This window comes from Phoxinus phoxinus, assembly GCF_949152265.1.
Source record: "Phoxinus phoxinus genome assembly, chromosome: 5".
Lineage (NCBI taxonomy): Eukaryota > Metazoa > Chordata > Actinopteri > Cypriniformes > Leuciscidae > Phoxinus > Phoxinus phoxinus.
Genome location: NC_136880.1, coordinates 312,270 through 329,515, shown reverse-complemented (window position 1 = coordinate 329,515; position 17,246 = coordinate 312,270). Strand labels below are relative to the sequence as shown.

The 17,246-nt window shown below is 44.6% G+C and overlaps 1 protein-coding gene across 9 annotated transcripts in view; it reads left to right on the top strand.

Annotated features, from left to right (window-relative positions):
- LOC306998006 (SUN domain-containing ossification factor) overlaps positions 1–17,246 on the top strand; it is a 38,468-nt gene that overhangs the window by 15,605 nt on the left and 5,617 nt on the right. For all 9 annotated transcript variants that reach the window (XR_013797488.1, XM_079611706.1, XM_079611703.1 and 6 more), the window contains 7 exons: positions 10,276–10,364; positions 10,483–10,548; positions 10,622–10,681; positions 10,763–10,829; positions 11,597–12,538; positions 16,865–16,952; positions 17,039–17,143. Coding sequence is in view for 8 of the 9 variants with exons in the window: in XM_079611706.1 (XP_079467832.1) it covers positions 10,276–10,364; positions 10,483–10,548; positions 10,622–10,681; positions 10,763–10,829; positions 11,597–12,538; positions 16,865–16,952; positions 17,039–17,143 (1,417 nt within the window). In the remaining variant the exon portion in view is untranslated. The remainder of the gene's footprint in view (positions 1–10,275; positions 10,365–10,482; positions 10,549–10,621; positions 10,682–10,762; positions 10,830–11,596; positions 12,539–16,864; positions 16,953–17,038; positions 17,144–17,246) is intronic.

Sequence of the window (17,246 nt, the reverse complement as noted above, 5' to 3'; positions counted from 1 at the left end):
AAAGTGCACTAAAATACATTTTATTTAAGTGCACTTAGTACACTTCCATAATACACTTCCATAATGTACTTAAAGTGCTCTATTTTCGACCCACTTATTTTGCACTTAATATACTAAAAGCTTATCTTAAGTACTGCTTTATATGAACTTAAGATCATCTTAGTGTACTAAATTGTGCTTTTTTGGGACACATTGAAGTTGAACTAAAGTGTATTTTTAATATACTATTTCATATTTTTAAAAACTGTATTTCGTTAACACTTTAAGTACAATTGAAACCATCTTTAAATACAATAATAAACTATTTAAATAATAATAATAATAATATATAATTATATAAAAATTATACTTATAATGTATTCCTAGATTTAAAAAAATGGACTAAAATACATTAAGTTCACTTAGTACACTTCTATAATACACTTCCGTAATGTACTTAAAGTGCTCTATTTTCGACCCACTTATTTTGCACTTAATATACTAAAAGCTTATCTTAAGTAATGCTTAATATAAACTTAAGATCATCTTAGTGTACTAAATTGTGCTTTTTTGGGACACATTGAAGATGAACTTAAATATGCTTTTAACATACTATTTCAGCTTTAATTTTATCTTTAGATTAAATCTTTAATACATTTTTAAATACACTTATAAATTATTTAAAATATACGAATATATCAACTTTGCTATACAAATCATATTTATGTATTGCTCACATATTTTTTTATATAGTAAATCATTTCAAATATGTTTTAATACTGTGAACAGTACCTTTATAAAACATAATTAAATATGTTAATGGTGTATTAAAACACACAGTAAAAAAATATTTGTATAAAACACACACACTTTGAAAGCTAGTAAACTTTAATGCATTACCCAGTGTACATCAGTACAGCAGCATATGTAAACTGTAAAAAAAAAATATATACATTAACATACAATACAGTGATTTGCAGAGGTATTATAAACAACAACAAAAAAACTAACTTCAATAAACCTAACTAGTCAATAAAGTGCAGTCATTAATAGCTGCAAACAGTTACAGTACTGTTACTGATTGGTCTTTGAGTTTGCCTCATTGTTGCATTTCCTTCGAATCAGTGCTCGCACCTCAGACGTGTTGGAAATTGTTTGATCACAGTGTCTATGAAAGGGGAAAAAGATGAGTTTATTTTATATTAAAGCAAAATTAACCTCTGTTAAAAAAGTAACTGTTCCCTATCAAAAGGGAACTTGCACTGCTTCGATGATGCTATTGGGGAACAATGTCCTCTAGGCGCCTCTTTAATTCACCTGAGTCGCACTAGACGTGTCATAGGCTGTCGCCAGTCAAATTCTATTGGTGTGATTGTACAGCTTTTCAAACACCGGTTCACATGGAGGGTGTTCCTCATAGCGTCATCAATGCAGTGTCTCATTCCCTGTTCTCAGGGAACAGAGGTCGTAACCTAGACATTTTTTATTACAACACAGTACACTGTAAAAAAATTCTAACCTCTCCAAGTCAAAATTTTCTAGTGACTGGTCACATCTAAAATTTAATTGGCCCAAGTGCAATTCTTGTTGCAATAGTCTGTTAACATTGGCTCAATGAGAAATAATACATCAGACTAATTGAAAAATTTTGATGTGATCAGTCACTAGAAAGTTTTGACTTGGGGATGTAATTTTTTTTTTTACAGTGTATGATGTTTTGACATTTCCCTCTGTTGTACATACAAGGTGAAAAAGACATACTGTTAAATGTATTATACATGCATTAAAGTATATTTGTTTTGTACTAAAAACATACTTAAGTACATATTTATTACATTTAATAGTAAGTCTTTTTCACCTGGTAAAAATGGAATTATTTAACATGGCATGTAATGCTTAGTTCATATATTTTAACAGTAGACATTTCATATAAAATGTTAATGTAATTCAGAAAAGGAGTTAATAAAATAGCTCTTGAACAACTGTGAAGTCTACATATGTCACTGTATCACAGCAAAAAAGGGCAATTTAGGCTAACTGTTTAACTGAAAAAGTATACTCAGCCAACAAGAATAATAATTAAAATGTACAACAAATGCTAATCTTGTTTTAGTCAGCCCCCTTTGACTTTGAGAGCAAAAAAAAAAAAAGAGTTATGTACAGAAACACATACACTCTTCAAAGAGTTAAGGAAATTAGAAGTAGTGCAAAATATTGTAACGTTAAACCATGACAAGTGACTTGCAGCTGTCCCAAAAAAACAATTAAATAAACAGATTTTTACATGAATGAACACAAATTAGACTAGACTAGGAAAAAATGTTGGAAAAAACTAGGACAAAAACTAAACAGTGAGCTATTTATTTATGCAAACAGCAACTAAAACTTACCAGTAACTTCTGATAGCAGTATCTTCATCTCTTCGAGATTCGACTTGAAAAGCTTGGCTCTGATTGGTCAAATTGCAACAAAAAAGACGTGCTGTTACACAGAGTCAAAAGTACGACTGGCAAAGTAAACGTAAATTTGTAATACAAATCTTACCTAGAATCACTGGTTAATGACCGAGGTTCCAAATGTCACACTTCATGCAAACTTGAAGATGAGAAAAAAATAAAAACACTAACAGTTACTTTTTCTATTAACGTTAGAAAAAAAATCTAAATACTGTCATGATCACTCATTAGTGCAAAACATTTAAGAATTCCGTTACTCTTAGAAATAAAAACGGAAATATCTTAGACTAATGAAACCTGAGAGATTTAACTTATCCCTCCGATGAACGATTCACCAAAACTGTTCACGTTTGAAAAAGTTAATCGCAAAAAACTCACCTAATCCATATGAATCGCGTGGTTTCCTCCAAGTCCTCTAAAGAAACACGATCGCTTTACATTTAGACTTCTAATCTCTGAATTATTAGAAATATAATCACATTCAATGAACGCACAGCCGTCAGCAAGCTCTGAGTGAGGTGTGAGATCATAATTACACAAGAACGAATCACAGACGTTCAACAGCTCTGGAACCAATCAGGATTAGTCACGTGTGTTATTCGTGTTTTTCAAATTCAAACAAGTACAACATATTTTTGGACAACATTTAAACATAATGTGATGGAAAATGTATCTATGATGCATTTAAAATAATATGATGTTGATATCCTTGTGGGAATTTCAGTAAAAACATATCATGTAATGGACAACAGCCCTTTACAAGTAGCCTACAAACAAGTAAAAGTGAACAACATTCATTTTAAGTGCTTATTGCAATGTTCAATAATAGTTGACAATATAATACATTAGAAGTTGGTACATTATACAAAAAATCTAAAATCTAAAATATTAAAATGGTAAAATGATAAATATTACAAATATATTGCAGTAGGCCTAAGTGTTTAAAGTAGCCTACTTTAAACACACTAAAAGCTTTTTATATTTTAGATTTACCATTTTAATATTTTAGATTTAGCTATGTTCTTACACAAGTTACACAAATGTACTTTAATTAAGAGCAACATAAGTATGTTTTCTTTAAATACACTAAAACTTCACACAAATGGTGATTGTGTTAGCATATTCCTTAAAAATGTAACTAAGCATATTTATTACCAATGTACTTGTAGTGCTTTTTTTAGAAATATATTAAAAGTATTCTTGTGTTTAGCATATTTCTTAAAAGTATAATTAAGCATATATTTATTACCAATGTACCTTTAGTGCATTTGTTAGAAATATATTAAAATTATGCTTGTGTTTAGCATATTTATTTAAAGTATAATTAAGCATATATTTATTACCAATGTATTTCTAGTACACTTTTTAGAAATATATTAAAATACAATTCAATGTATTTTTTATGCACTTCAAATAAGCATGTTGGTAATACAAATGTATTATACTATTTGTATTTCAAGTATATTTTTAATACATTTAATACTATGTCTTTTTCACCACAACTTAAATTCAATTTAAGAATTAGTAATATTTAGTTTATTTTTATAAAGTGTACTTAAATAGCACTTTTGGGAAAATTTAATTTTTGACTATTACATTTTGAATATATTTTAAGTTAAATCAATTTAATTTAAACTTATAATAGCTATCTAAAAGTGCACTAACAATGTACTATTTTTAATGTGTTAAAAATGTACTTGTAAGAAATACACTAATAAAACACTTCTATGTATTTTTTCAATAGTATATCTTTTTTCTTATACACTAAAAATACATTTAAAATATCAATGTTATTTAGTATACTTTCGAAATTACACTTAAGTACTACTTCAGTAAAAATATACTTTTAATTAGTGTATTTATAGTGTATAATTTTTAAACTTTTCTTTAGCACAAAAAATAGGAATGTACTACAAATGTACTTTCTTGTATTTAAGTGTTTTTTAGTGCACTTAAGTACACTTTATTTTCACCTGGGAAGGTCAGGACTCAGTGCAGCCAGTCCAGTTCCTCCACACCACACTCCTCATCCAGGTGTTTAACCCCACACCATAATCCCCCCTCCACCAAACAACCCCACACCATAATCCCCCCTCCACCAAACAACCCCACACCATAATCCCCCCTCCACCAAACAACCCCACACCATAACCCCCCCTCCACCAAACAACCCCACACCATAATCCCCCCTCCTCCAAACAACCCCACACCATAACCCCCCCTCCACCAAACAACCAAACACCATAATCCCCCCTCCACCAAACAACCCCACACCATAATCCCCCCTCCACCAAACAACCCCACACCATAACCCCCCCTCCACCAAACAACCAAACACCATAATCCCCCCTCCACCAAACAACCCCACACCATAATCCCCCCTCCACCAAACAACCCCACACCATAACCCCCCCTCCACCAAACAACCCCACACCATAATCCCCCCTCCACCAAACAACCCCACACCATAATCCCCCCTCCTCCAAACAACCCCACACCATAACCCCCCCTCCACCAAACAACCAAACACCATAATCCCCCCTCCACCAAACAACCCCACACCATAATCCCCCCTCCACCAAACAACCCCACACCATAACCCCCCCTCCACCAAACAACCAAACACCATAATCCCCTTCCACCAAACAACCCCACACCATAACCCCCCCTCCACCAAACAACCAAACACCATAATCCCCCTCCACCAAACAACCCCACACCATAATCCCCCCTCCACCAAACAACCCCACACCATAACCCCCCCTCCACCAAACAACCAAACACCATAATCCCCTTCCACCAAACAACCCCACACGATAACCCCCCCTCCACCAAACAACCAAACACCATAATCCCCCTCCACCAAACAACCAAACACCATAATCCCCCTCCACCAAACAACCCCACACCATAATCCCCCCTCCACCAAACAACCCCACACCATAACCCCCCCTCCACCAAACAACCAAACACCATAATCCCCCCTCCACCAAACAACCCCACACCATAATCCCCCCTCCACCAAACAACCCCACACCATAACCCCCCCTCCACCAAACAACCAAACACCATAATCCCCTTCCACCAAACAACCCCACACCATAACCCCCCCTCCACCAAACAACCAAACACCATAATCCCCTTCCACCAAACAACCCCACACCATAATCCCCCTCCACCAAACAACCCCACACCATAATCCCCTTCCACCAAACAACCCCACACCATAACCCCCTTCCACCAAACAACCAAACACCATAATCCCCCCTCCACCAAACAACCAAACACCATAATCCCCCTCCACCAAACAACCAAACACCATAATCCCCCTCCACCAAACAACCCCACACCATAATCCCCTTCCACCAAACAACCCCACACCATAATCCCCCCCCACCAAACAACCAAACACCATAATCCCCTTCCACCAAACAACCCCACACCATAATCCCCTTCCACCAAACAACCCCACACCATAATCCCCTTCCACCAAACAACCCCACACCATAACCCCCTTCCACCAAACAACCAAACACCATAATCCCCCTCCACCAAACAACCCCACACCATAATCCCCCTCCACCAAACAACCCCACACCATAATCCCCCTCCACCAAACAACCAAACACCATAACCCCCTTCCACCAAACAACCAAACACCATAATCCCCTTCCACCAAACAACCAAACACCATAACCCCCTTCCACCAAACAACCCCACACCATAATCCCCCTCCACCAAACAACCAAACACCATAACCCCCTTCCACCAAACAACCAAACACCATAACCCCCTTCCACCAAACAACCAAACACCATAACCCCCTTCCACCAAACAACCAAACACCATAATCCCCTTCCACCAAACAACCCCACACCATAATCCCCTTCCACCAAACAACCCCACACCATAATCCCCTTCCACCAAACAACCCCACACCATAACCCCCTTCCACCAAACAACCAAACACCATAATCCCCCTCCACCAAACAACCCCACACCATAATCCCCCTCCACCAAACAACCAAACACCATAACCCCCTTCCACCAAACAACCAAACACCATAACCCCCTTCCACCAAACAACCAAACACCATAACCCCCTTCCACCAAACAACCAAACACCATAACCCCCCTCCACCAAACAACCCCACACCATAATCCCCTTCCACCAAACAACCCCACACCATAATCCCCCCTCCACCAAACAACCCCACACCATAATCCCCTTCCACCAAACAACCCCACACCATAATCCCCCTCCACCAAACAACCAAACACCATAACCCCCTTCCACCAAACAACCAAACACCATAACCCCCTTCCACCAAACAACCAAACACCATAATCCCCCTCCACCAAACAACCCCACACCATAACCCCCTTCCACCAAACAACCCCACACCATAATCCCCTTCCACCAAACAACCCCACACCATAATCCCCCTCCACCAAACAACCCCACACCATAATCCCCTTCCACCAAACAACCCCACACCATAACCCCCTTCCACCAAACAACCCCACACCATAATCCCCCTCCACCAAACAACCCCACACCATAACCCCCTTCCACCAAACAACCCCACACCATAATCCCCCTCCACCAAACAACCAAACACCATAACCCCCTTCCACCAAACAACCAAACACCATAACCCCCTTCCACCAAACAACCAAACACCATAATCCCCCTCCACCAAACAACCCCACACCATAACCCCCTTCCACCAAACAACCCCACACCATAATCCCCCTCCACCAAACAACCCCACACCATAATCCCCCTCCACCAAACAACCAAACACCATAACCCCCTTCCACCAAACAACCAAACACCATAATCCCCTTCCACCAAACAACCAAACACCATAACCCCCTTCCACCAAACAACCAAACACCATAATCCCCCTCCACCAAACAACCAAACACCATAACCCCCTTCCACCAAACAACCAAACACCATAATCCCCCTCCACCAAACAACCCCACACCATAACCCCCTTCCACCAAACAACCAAACACCATAACCCCCTTCCACCAAACAACCAAACACCATAATCCCCCTCCACCAAACAACCCCACACCATAATCCCCTTCCACCAAACAACCAAACACCATAACCCCCTTCCACCAAACAACCCCACACCATAATCCCCCTTCCACCAAACAACCCCACGCCATAACCCCCCCTCCTCCAAACAACCCCACACCATAACCCCCCCTCCACCAAACAACCCCACACCATAACCCCCCCTCCACCAAACAACCCCACACCATAACCCCCCTCCTCCAAACAACCCCACACCATAATCCCCCCTCCACCAAACAACCCCACGCCATAATCCCCCCTCCACCAAACAACCCCACACCATAACCCCCTTCCACCAAACAACCCCACACCATAACCCCCCTCCTCCAAACAACCCCACACCATAACCCCCCTCCTCCAAACAACCCCACACCATAACCCCCCCTCCTCCAAACAACCCCACACCATAACCCCCCTTCCACCAAACAACCCCACACCATAATCCCCCCTCCACCAAACAACCCCACGCCATAATCCCCCCTCCACCAAACAACCCCGCACCATAACCCCCCCTCCTCCAAACAACCCCACACCATAACCCCCCCTCCACCAAATAACCCCACACCATAATCCCCCTTCCACCAAACAACCCCACACCATAACCCCCCTCCTCCAAACAACCCCACACCATAACCCCCCCTCCACCAAACAACCCCACACCATAATCCCCCTTCCACCAAACAATCCCACACCATAACCCCCCCTCCTCCAAACAACCCCACACCATGACCCCCCCTCCACCAAACAACCCCACACCATAATCCCCCCTCCACCAAACAACCCCACGCCATAATCCCCCCTCCACCAAACAACCCCACACCATAACCCCCCCTCCTCCAAACAACCCCACACCATAACCCCCCCTCCTCCAAACAACTCCACACCATAATCCCCCTTCCACCAAACAACCCCACACCATAACCCCCCCCTCCTCCAAACAACCCCACACCATAATCCCCCTTCCACCAAACAACCCCACACCATAACCCCCCCTCCTCCAAACAACCCCACACCATAATCCCCCTTCCACCAAACAACCCCACACCATAATCCCCCCTCCTCCAAATAACCCCACACCATAATCCCCCTTCCACCAAACAACCCCACACCATAACCCCCCCTCCACCAAACAACCCCACACCATAACCCCCTTCCACCAAACAACCCCACACCATAACCCCCCTCCTCCAAACAACCCCACACCATAACCCCCCCTCCACCAAACAACCCCACACCATAATCCCCCTTCCACCAAACAACCCCACACCATAACCCCCCCTCCTCCAAACAACCCCACACCATAACCCCCCACTCCACCAAACAACCCCACACCATAACCCCCCTCCACCAAACAACCCCACACCATAATCCCTCCTCCACCAAACAACCCCACACCATAACCCCCCCTCCACCAAACAACCCCACACCATAACCCCCCCTTCACCAAACAACCCCACACCATAATCCCCCCTCCTCCAAACAACCCCACGCCATAACCCCCCCTCCACCAAACAACCCGACGCCATAATCCCCCCTCCACCAAACAACCCCACGCCATAACCCCCTCTCCACCAAACAACCCCACACCATAATCCCCCCTCCACCAAACAACCCCACACTATAACCCCCCCTCCACCAAACAACCCGACGCCATAATCCCCCTCCACCAAACAACCCCACGCCATAATCCCCCCTCCACCAAACAACCCCACGCCATAATCCCCCCTCCACCAAACAACCCCACACCATAATCCCCCCTCCACCAAACAACCCCACACCATAATCCCCCCTCCACCAAACAACCCCACGCCATAATCCCCCCTCCACCAAACAACCCGACGCCATAATCCCCCTCCACCAAACAACCCCACGCCATAACCCCCTCTCCACCAGACAACCCCACACCATAATCCCCCCTCCTCCAAACAACCCGACGCCATAATCCCCCCTCCACCAAACAACCCCACGCCATAACCCCCTCTCCACCAGACAACCCCACACCATAATCCCCCCTCCTCCAAACAACCCGACGCCATAATCCCCCCTCCACCAAACAACCCCACGCCATAACCCCCTCTCCACCAAACAACCCGACGCCATAATCCCCCCTCCACCAAACAACCCCACGCCATAACCCCCTCTCCACCAAACAACCCGACGCCATAACCCCCTCTCCACCAAACAACCCCACACCGGACTTATTGCACAGGAGACAAGCGATCACGGCCCCACGCTTAAGTTCACTGAGCTCCTGAGAGCGACCCGTTCTCTCACAGGTGTGTGTAAAGCGTCTGCATATAGTGCTTGCTTTATACACCTGTGGCCATGGAAGTGATTGGAACACCTGAACTCAATGATTTGGAGGGGTGTCCCAATACTTTTGGCAATATAGTGAATTAATAAACTTTCATATGAATCAAACTACAGTTTGGTGTGTGTGTAAAGCTGCTGAAGTGGAGATTTCTGACTCAAACTCACCGCCTTTAAAGATTGAAATCTACAGACGCAAATAGATGCGGTCCTCCAGTCAGAAAGAAGATGAGCAGTGAGCAGTGCATGAATCTGCTGACACTGCTCTCTCTCTCTCTCTCTCTCTCTCTCTCTCTCTCTCTCTATCTCTCCCCCTCTCTCTCTCTCTCTCTCTCTCTCTCCCCCTCTCTCTCTCTCTCTCTCTCTCTCTCTCTCTCTCTCTCTCTCCCCCTCTCTCTCTCTCTCTCTCTCTCTCTCTCCCCCTCTCTCTCTCTGAAGGGTGTTCGGCACCAGTATGATGGAGGAGTATGAGCTGAACTCTGAGCCGTCAGACAGACACACACACACTCACGAGGAGCAGGACTACGGTAACCATCATCTGCACACACACACACACACACACACACACACACACACACACACTCACTGTCTGTCTGCCGTGTCACAGAGGCCAACGACTCTGCTTATCTCTTGATGAATGTTTAGATCAGCCTCCAGACTTTGTGCCGGTCGAGGACCGATCCTCCGGGAATCTGATCGGATCTGCCAAAGGTCGGTGTGAGTCACAGTGAGATCCTGAGGGTTTATAATCAGGTGAACAGCTGATGATGTCTTGTGTTTTCAGACGCTCTTCTCACCATGGTGAACAACATCGCTGCTAATGTGCTGGGCGGGCAGAGCGCAGGTGTGTTCTGACATCACTTCCTGCTGACGCCTGACTGTGAAACCCTGACTGTATGATTGAGTTTGTGTTTGTGCTCTTCAGGAAACTCTTCCGCTGAAGGTCTGAACTCGTCAGAAGCGGCTCTCCCTGCTGGAGCGATGCACTCTGGGTACGTGACCGCGCTCTCGCTGTCAATCAGAGGCCAGAAGTCACCATCAGATGGCACTGTGCATTATCTATAGTTATTTTCAGTATAAATTAGTGGTCCAACGGATCACAGAATTCGGAACTTTGTTAAATGAAACTTTGCTTTTCATTTATTACTTAAAGCTCATCTGAAGTTCTTCGATACCACATCAACACCTACTAGCCTAACTGATTAAGTTCATTAAGAGGGTGGTAAAAAAAAGTCAGGCACCGAAATTTTTGTTCTTATTCGGTCTCGTTACTACCGTTTACGTCGGAACCGGTTCCCTATTGGCACCGCGTTTCGGTACCCAACCCTATTAATGACACAGACAACAGCAGGAATATTAGGCTGCCGTCACTTTAAGACCGAATGCACGGACCGAATATTCTGACAAACATCCAGTTTCTTTCTCAACCGTTCACTTATGACATAACTTGCCAAGACGGGTGTTTAGACGGGTATTTTGACATAATTTTGTGTGTGTGTGCGCGTTCAAAGGGCACAGCGTGTGTTCGCCCGGTTTTCGACTCTTCTTTCGCATTTAAAATTGTTTGACTGTGTAAATTGGCAAGACAAAACGCATCCAGATTATAATCTTTCACTCTATGATGGTTCAATTTAGCAGTTAATCCGCGAATCAAATGCGTGCTGAACGTCACGATCAACTGCGATCCGTTGCACCCCTTTTCCTCACTGTTCTTCAGCTTATATCATACTCATATAATTCCCGTTCTTTTTCTATCTAGGCCAGTGGCGGATCTCCTGGATGTAACTGGGATCACAGAAACCGGCAGCATTACATCAGCAACAAACACAGACACTCCACACACTGAAGACGGCCCCGTCCCGACCGAGCCGGATGAAGACGCTCCTGTTCAGACCGAGCCTGAGGCGGAGCAGATCGTCACTCTGCTGCCTGAGGAGTCGGATCAGTCCTCTGGAGCAGAACCGGGAGAAAAAGACCAGCAGAACGGACGTGTGGCTGCTAAATTCCTCGGCTCCTCTCTTCACGAGTACCTCCTGCAGCGCTGCTCCTCTCTTCAGAAGAAGAAGACCTTCTCACGCTCCGTAATCACCTCATCTATGAGCTCAATCACAGAGAGTCCTGTCGTTCCTATGCCTGTCCCACCGGCTCCGGAGCTGCAGTCACTCTCTCCGAGCCTGACCTCAGATCTGCTGGCGTCTGTAAGCGAGAGCCTCACAGCGACGTTCCCTCCACAGAGCAGTGAGTCCAGTCCCAATCCTGATCCTGTGACGCTCCCTCCGCAGAGCAGTAACTCCCACCCGACTCCTGATCCCGCGACTCTCTTGGACCTCCTGACCAGCTCCAGTGGAGATCGGGTAGATCCGGAGAGGATCTCGGCCACATCTGCCCTTGAGAAGGACATTCCAACGCCTACTGTTTCCGTTAGCACAGTGGAAGAGTCTCCGCTTAATTCCGTATCCGCTCTAGTGGATGAAGCAGCGCTGACTCCTGATGGGTTGGCTGAGGCCAGGAGCCAGGAGCTGTTGGAGGAGGAAAGCAGCGCTAACATGGAGGTGGACGGGGAAACGCTGGGCTCCGGCGAGGTGTCCACGCACGGCTCCAGTCAGAAAGAGTCCGTCTTCATGAGGCTCAACAATCGCATCAAGGCACTGGAGACGAACATGTCTCTGAGTGGACGCTACCTCGAGCAGCTGAGTCAGAGGTGAGTCCCGTCGCTTCAGAGTGAGCGAGATCCTCACTGCCAACTTCAGGGTCATTCTTCACCTATAAAGAAGTTTGAAACACCTGAGCAGTGATGTACTGCTAGCAAAAATCCCCACACTGTCCATGTTTAGATGAATATGTAAATATGTGCTGGGCTTTCCTCTCAATAACAAAATAAACACACACCAAAAATGTACATACACACATACAAAAAAGTGCCACATATTGGCAAACATCTTTATTTCCCAACCTCATGCTGCAGAAAGTAGAAAATGAGTCGTTTCGGCAGCTTGATTGCAGCTTGAAAGTTTTTTTATGTCAAAATATATAAGAAAATGTTATTCCTCAGGTCATGACCCCACTAAAATAACGAGTAAAGTTTACTGAGGACTCGACACCGATGCGCGCCTCAACAGTGAAATACACACGTCTTCGAGTATTCACATAAAAGTCTTGACACTCGCCGTGTCCACAAGTTCTGCTGGTTTCAACTAGGGATGTCCAGATCCGATCACGTGATCGGAAATCGGGCCCGATCACGTGGTTTCAGACTCCCGATCAGGACTCGGATATATATATTCTCATTATTTTTTAACACATCTATAGTTATGCGGTGGCACAGAGTTAGACCCTTTTGACTCCACACAGAAACAGCAACCCGTGCGGCATGACATCACTTTTGTTGACATCACCAAAAGTGAAGAATTTATGTTATTTATTACTTAATTGTTTAAGCTACCTCACAGAAGTGCTCTGTTTGTTAACAGTGTTGTTGAATGTTAAAATAAGGTGAATTAAATAAAAAAATAAGGAACAACCTGGATCTGTTTTTTCGGTCTTCTTTATTCTTTTTTTATGTATTATAGAAGTATCGGATCGGGACTCAGTATCGGTAGATACTCAAAATCAAATGACTCGGACTCGAGGGCAAGAAAACCTGATCGGGTTAGCGGTTAACCTGAATGGTGTTAACAATATTGTGAGGCAGTTAGCTGTCATACCTAAGAGTAAGAAAGAGAAGGGCTTTAAACTATATATTTCGAGCTACATCGACAACTTTGAGGGTGAGAATTCTCTCATATCATGCGAAATCCGACTAGCGAATCGGTTTCTCTGTTTCTGTTGTCTCTGTTTCTGAGAAAATGAATTATTAAAGTTTTGCCGCTAGCTACACTTCGCTATAGAATGCGCTATGCGGAAGTAAAGACGCTGGCTGAGATTCTACCGGAAATACATCAGCAGTGTTCGTGCATAGAGCCAATCGTGATTGGCTTTGCGTCATGACGTAGCGTGTGACAGAATCGTTAGCCGTGTCGTGTTAGAAAGCACCTTAGGCACATAGCCAGGCCTGAGATGCAAGATAGCCTTAACTCTTCCAGGAACAAACTCCATACACTCGGGAGATATAGAGAGGGCCTGAAGATCTCCTCCTCTTTTAAGAGAAGTGATTGCCAAGAGAAAAGCTAGCTTAAGTGAAAGGTTCTTGGCCTCAGCCGACTTTAAAGGTACGAAGGGGGCCTCGACCAGCCCTTTGAGAACCACTGCCAGGTCCCATGTGGGAACTCTGGTCCGAGTCGCAGGCCTCATCCTCCAAGCCCCACGGAGGAAACATACGACCAGCTGATGTCTTCCCAGGAGCCCATCACCCAGAGGACTGTGGATAGGAATCACATACACCTTGAGTGTGGACGGGGTAAGACCAGCAGAGAAGCGGTCTTGGAGGAACTCCACCACTGAAGCCACTGGGAAGTTAACTGGGTCCACCTCACGCTCTCTACTCCAATTAGTGAGCACATTCCATTTTAGGAATTTACCCGTGGACGGAGCTCTGTAGCTGAGTATAGTCCACTCCTGCTGACAGGCCAGCTTCTAGGTACAGCCCCAGTAGGACTGGATGCGTGAGGGAGAACCACAGTGGAGAGTGTGTCTCCTCTCGAGACGCGAACAGATCCACTTCCACTGGGCTGAACCTCTCGCATGTCGACTCCACCACCTCGGTGTGGAGTCTCCATTACCCATGCCTCGACAGGATGTCTGCTTCCCGATTCTGGTACCCTGGGATGTATGTTGCTCTGAGAGACAACGGTCTCCTCTGGGACCACAGGAGGATCTGATGCGCCAGTCAGAAGAATGGTAAACCCTGACGATGAGTCTGCTCTCTGTGCTGCAAGAAGTGCTCATCCAGTTTGCTTTTCACTTGCGCTTCCTGCCTTTCACGTAGCCAGCTGATATTTAATCTGTCCACGGCACAAGAAACAACCTTCACCAGCTCCTCATATGCGGGGAGATGAGGTGGCGAGTCATCTTCAAAGTCCCCTCCTTCGATGCTGAGCACAGCTTGAGCATTGGGTTCTCCAAGAAGACCAGCGGCTTCTTCTGCACGAGGAGGGAGAGCATCAGAACTGGCAGAGCAATCCTGAGAAAGTGCCTCAGCAGTCTCAGGGTCCCCTGCCAGATCCATCTGCAAACCCCATGATGTGAGACGCCGAACCACGGGGATCGTGAGCCTGGCCATCATCACTGAATATGGCCAGGCGGGAAGGCAGCACTCTGATTGCAAGTGCCAAGCAGTCTACACGTAACTAATGTGTGTCCCCACCCGTAATGAATCTAGGACGGGGTGCACACATCTCTTGTATAGTCAGGGGTGCACATAACTTTTTCAGTGAGTTACTCAGGTGAGTACCAGGAGATGGTGTTTGGTACTCACCCCATAATGTAGCGTAGCCACAGCTGTCAATCATGACGTCACATTCCCGTTTTTTAGCATAAAATAACTAACTAAAACCAAACTAATTAAAAAAACTAACACTTAAATTTACATCAGCGTGGGGGGAAAAAACTACCTAAAATGATAGAAAACACCTTTGGAAAAGATTTATTTAAAGTATTATTTGATTGTTCAGATATATTTATTAAATATAATGAATCCTTATTAAAGATATTAAACAGCAGTGAATTTTCTCTTTTTATTTTGTTATTTGATCAATATTAAGTGTACAGAAGGCATTAGGTTTATTACGCACTGTCACTTTAAGACCGAGTGTGCAGAATGCAGATCCAATTGCACTGATGCACGGTACGTTCTGTAAAGACATAACCGACTGTGTTTACGTGAATGCTCTCCAAAACTGACATTTAGACAATGTTGTGTGTATTTGTCCATTCAGATGCGAAAGAGAGCTCAATTCAGTCCTTGCGCGCTGTCTATGTGCAGGACTGCACGCTTCGGGTCGCGTATGTGTGTGTGTTCGCACAGAAAAGCATACCGAATAAAGCTCTCTTTCGCGTCGTCTCTCTTATTCAGATCTATCCATGTGTGCTCTTCTCTTTATCCCAGACGTTTTTTAACGATTTGAGACATGCATCAAGCGCATGCCAACTCGTGTGCGCCGGGTAGATCAGCACGTTACAATTCAAATGTGCGCATCTACCACAAACGCAAATCAGTTCTGACTGGATCTCTTCCCCAATCGTCCCTCCCTAATTTCCGCCTAGTTTTTATTCGTTGACGTGGTCGTCATTTAAAACGTGAAAAGATTAAATGAACACTGCCTATGTTGCATTTTGGCGACAGTTACCCTTAAAGTACGCAAAGGCGCGTAGTAACACAAGTGGCATTACGCATTCCTGATTTTTGTCGCGCATGCGTACCTGCGTACCAGTTATGTGCACCCCTGTGTATAGTATCAGATATAGTGAGATCGCTTGTGACACACAACACCACATAGGACATACAACAACAGAGAGCGCTTACAGAACAGAAAGCTAACTCTGTTGTGTGCCGGCATCCCTTTATAGCTTGTGTGTATGCCGTCACACGTTACGTCATGACGCAACACCAATCACGATTGGCGTAGTTTCATTCATGCTTCAGAGGCGCATGGGGGTGTTCCCCAAAGTGTCGTTCTGACGCAGTGCCAGTACCCTCGAAAGGGAACACATTAATGTTCAACAGACAACAACAGACCAAGAGAAAGTCCCACACAAAAATCAAGCTTTAATAAGAATCATACAGTTTATGTAGCGTTTTATTTTGTATTTTGCTACTTTAGTCAATTTCTGTAGTATGTATCTTTGTTCTGTTGTATTTATGCTTGTAATTAGTCTTCATTAGACTGTTCACTTGTCTTCATGACCCTTTCAATGGTTTGAGTATCCACAACTACTAGTATGAGTGTTTGCTCTGGACATGGGTATGGAGAAGTGTTGAGTTTGACTGGTATGTGGAAGCATTGTGGATGTTTAGCACAGATATCTGTACTGTGATGCTGGTGTGAGACTGGTTGATCACAGTGAGACTGGTTGATCTGGCTGTGTGCAGGTACAGGAAGCAGGTGGAGGAGATGCAGAGAGCCTTCAACAAAACCATCATCAAGCTGCAGAACACCTCCAGAACGGCCGAGGAGCAGGTCAGCAGGACACCAGATCTGTGTGTGTGTGTGTGTGTGTGTGTGTGAGACACCATATAACCGTGTCCTCCTGCTCTTGACTGCAGGACCAGAGGCAGACGGACTCGATCCAGGTGCTGCAGGCTCAGCTGGGGAACGTGACGCAGCTCGTCCTCGGCCTGTCTGTCAGCGTGAGTCGGCTACAGCAAGAGGTACTTACCCATCGCCTGAGACTAGCAGTCGTCCTGTTTCATGTCTGTTTAGGATCCACCGATATCTAAGCTGCTGTTTTGGTGATGATAATGGTGATACTTG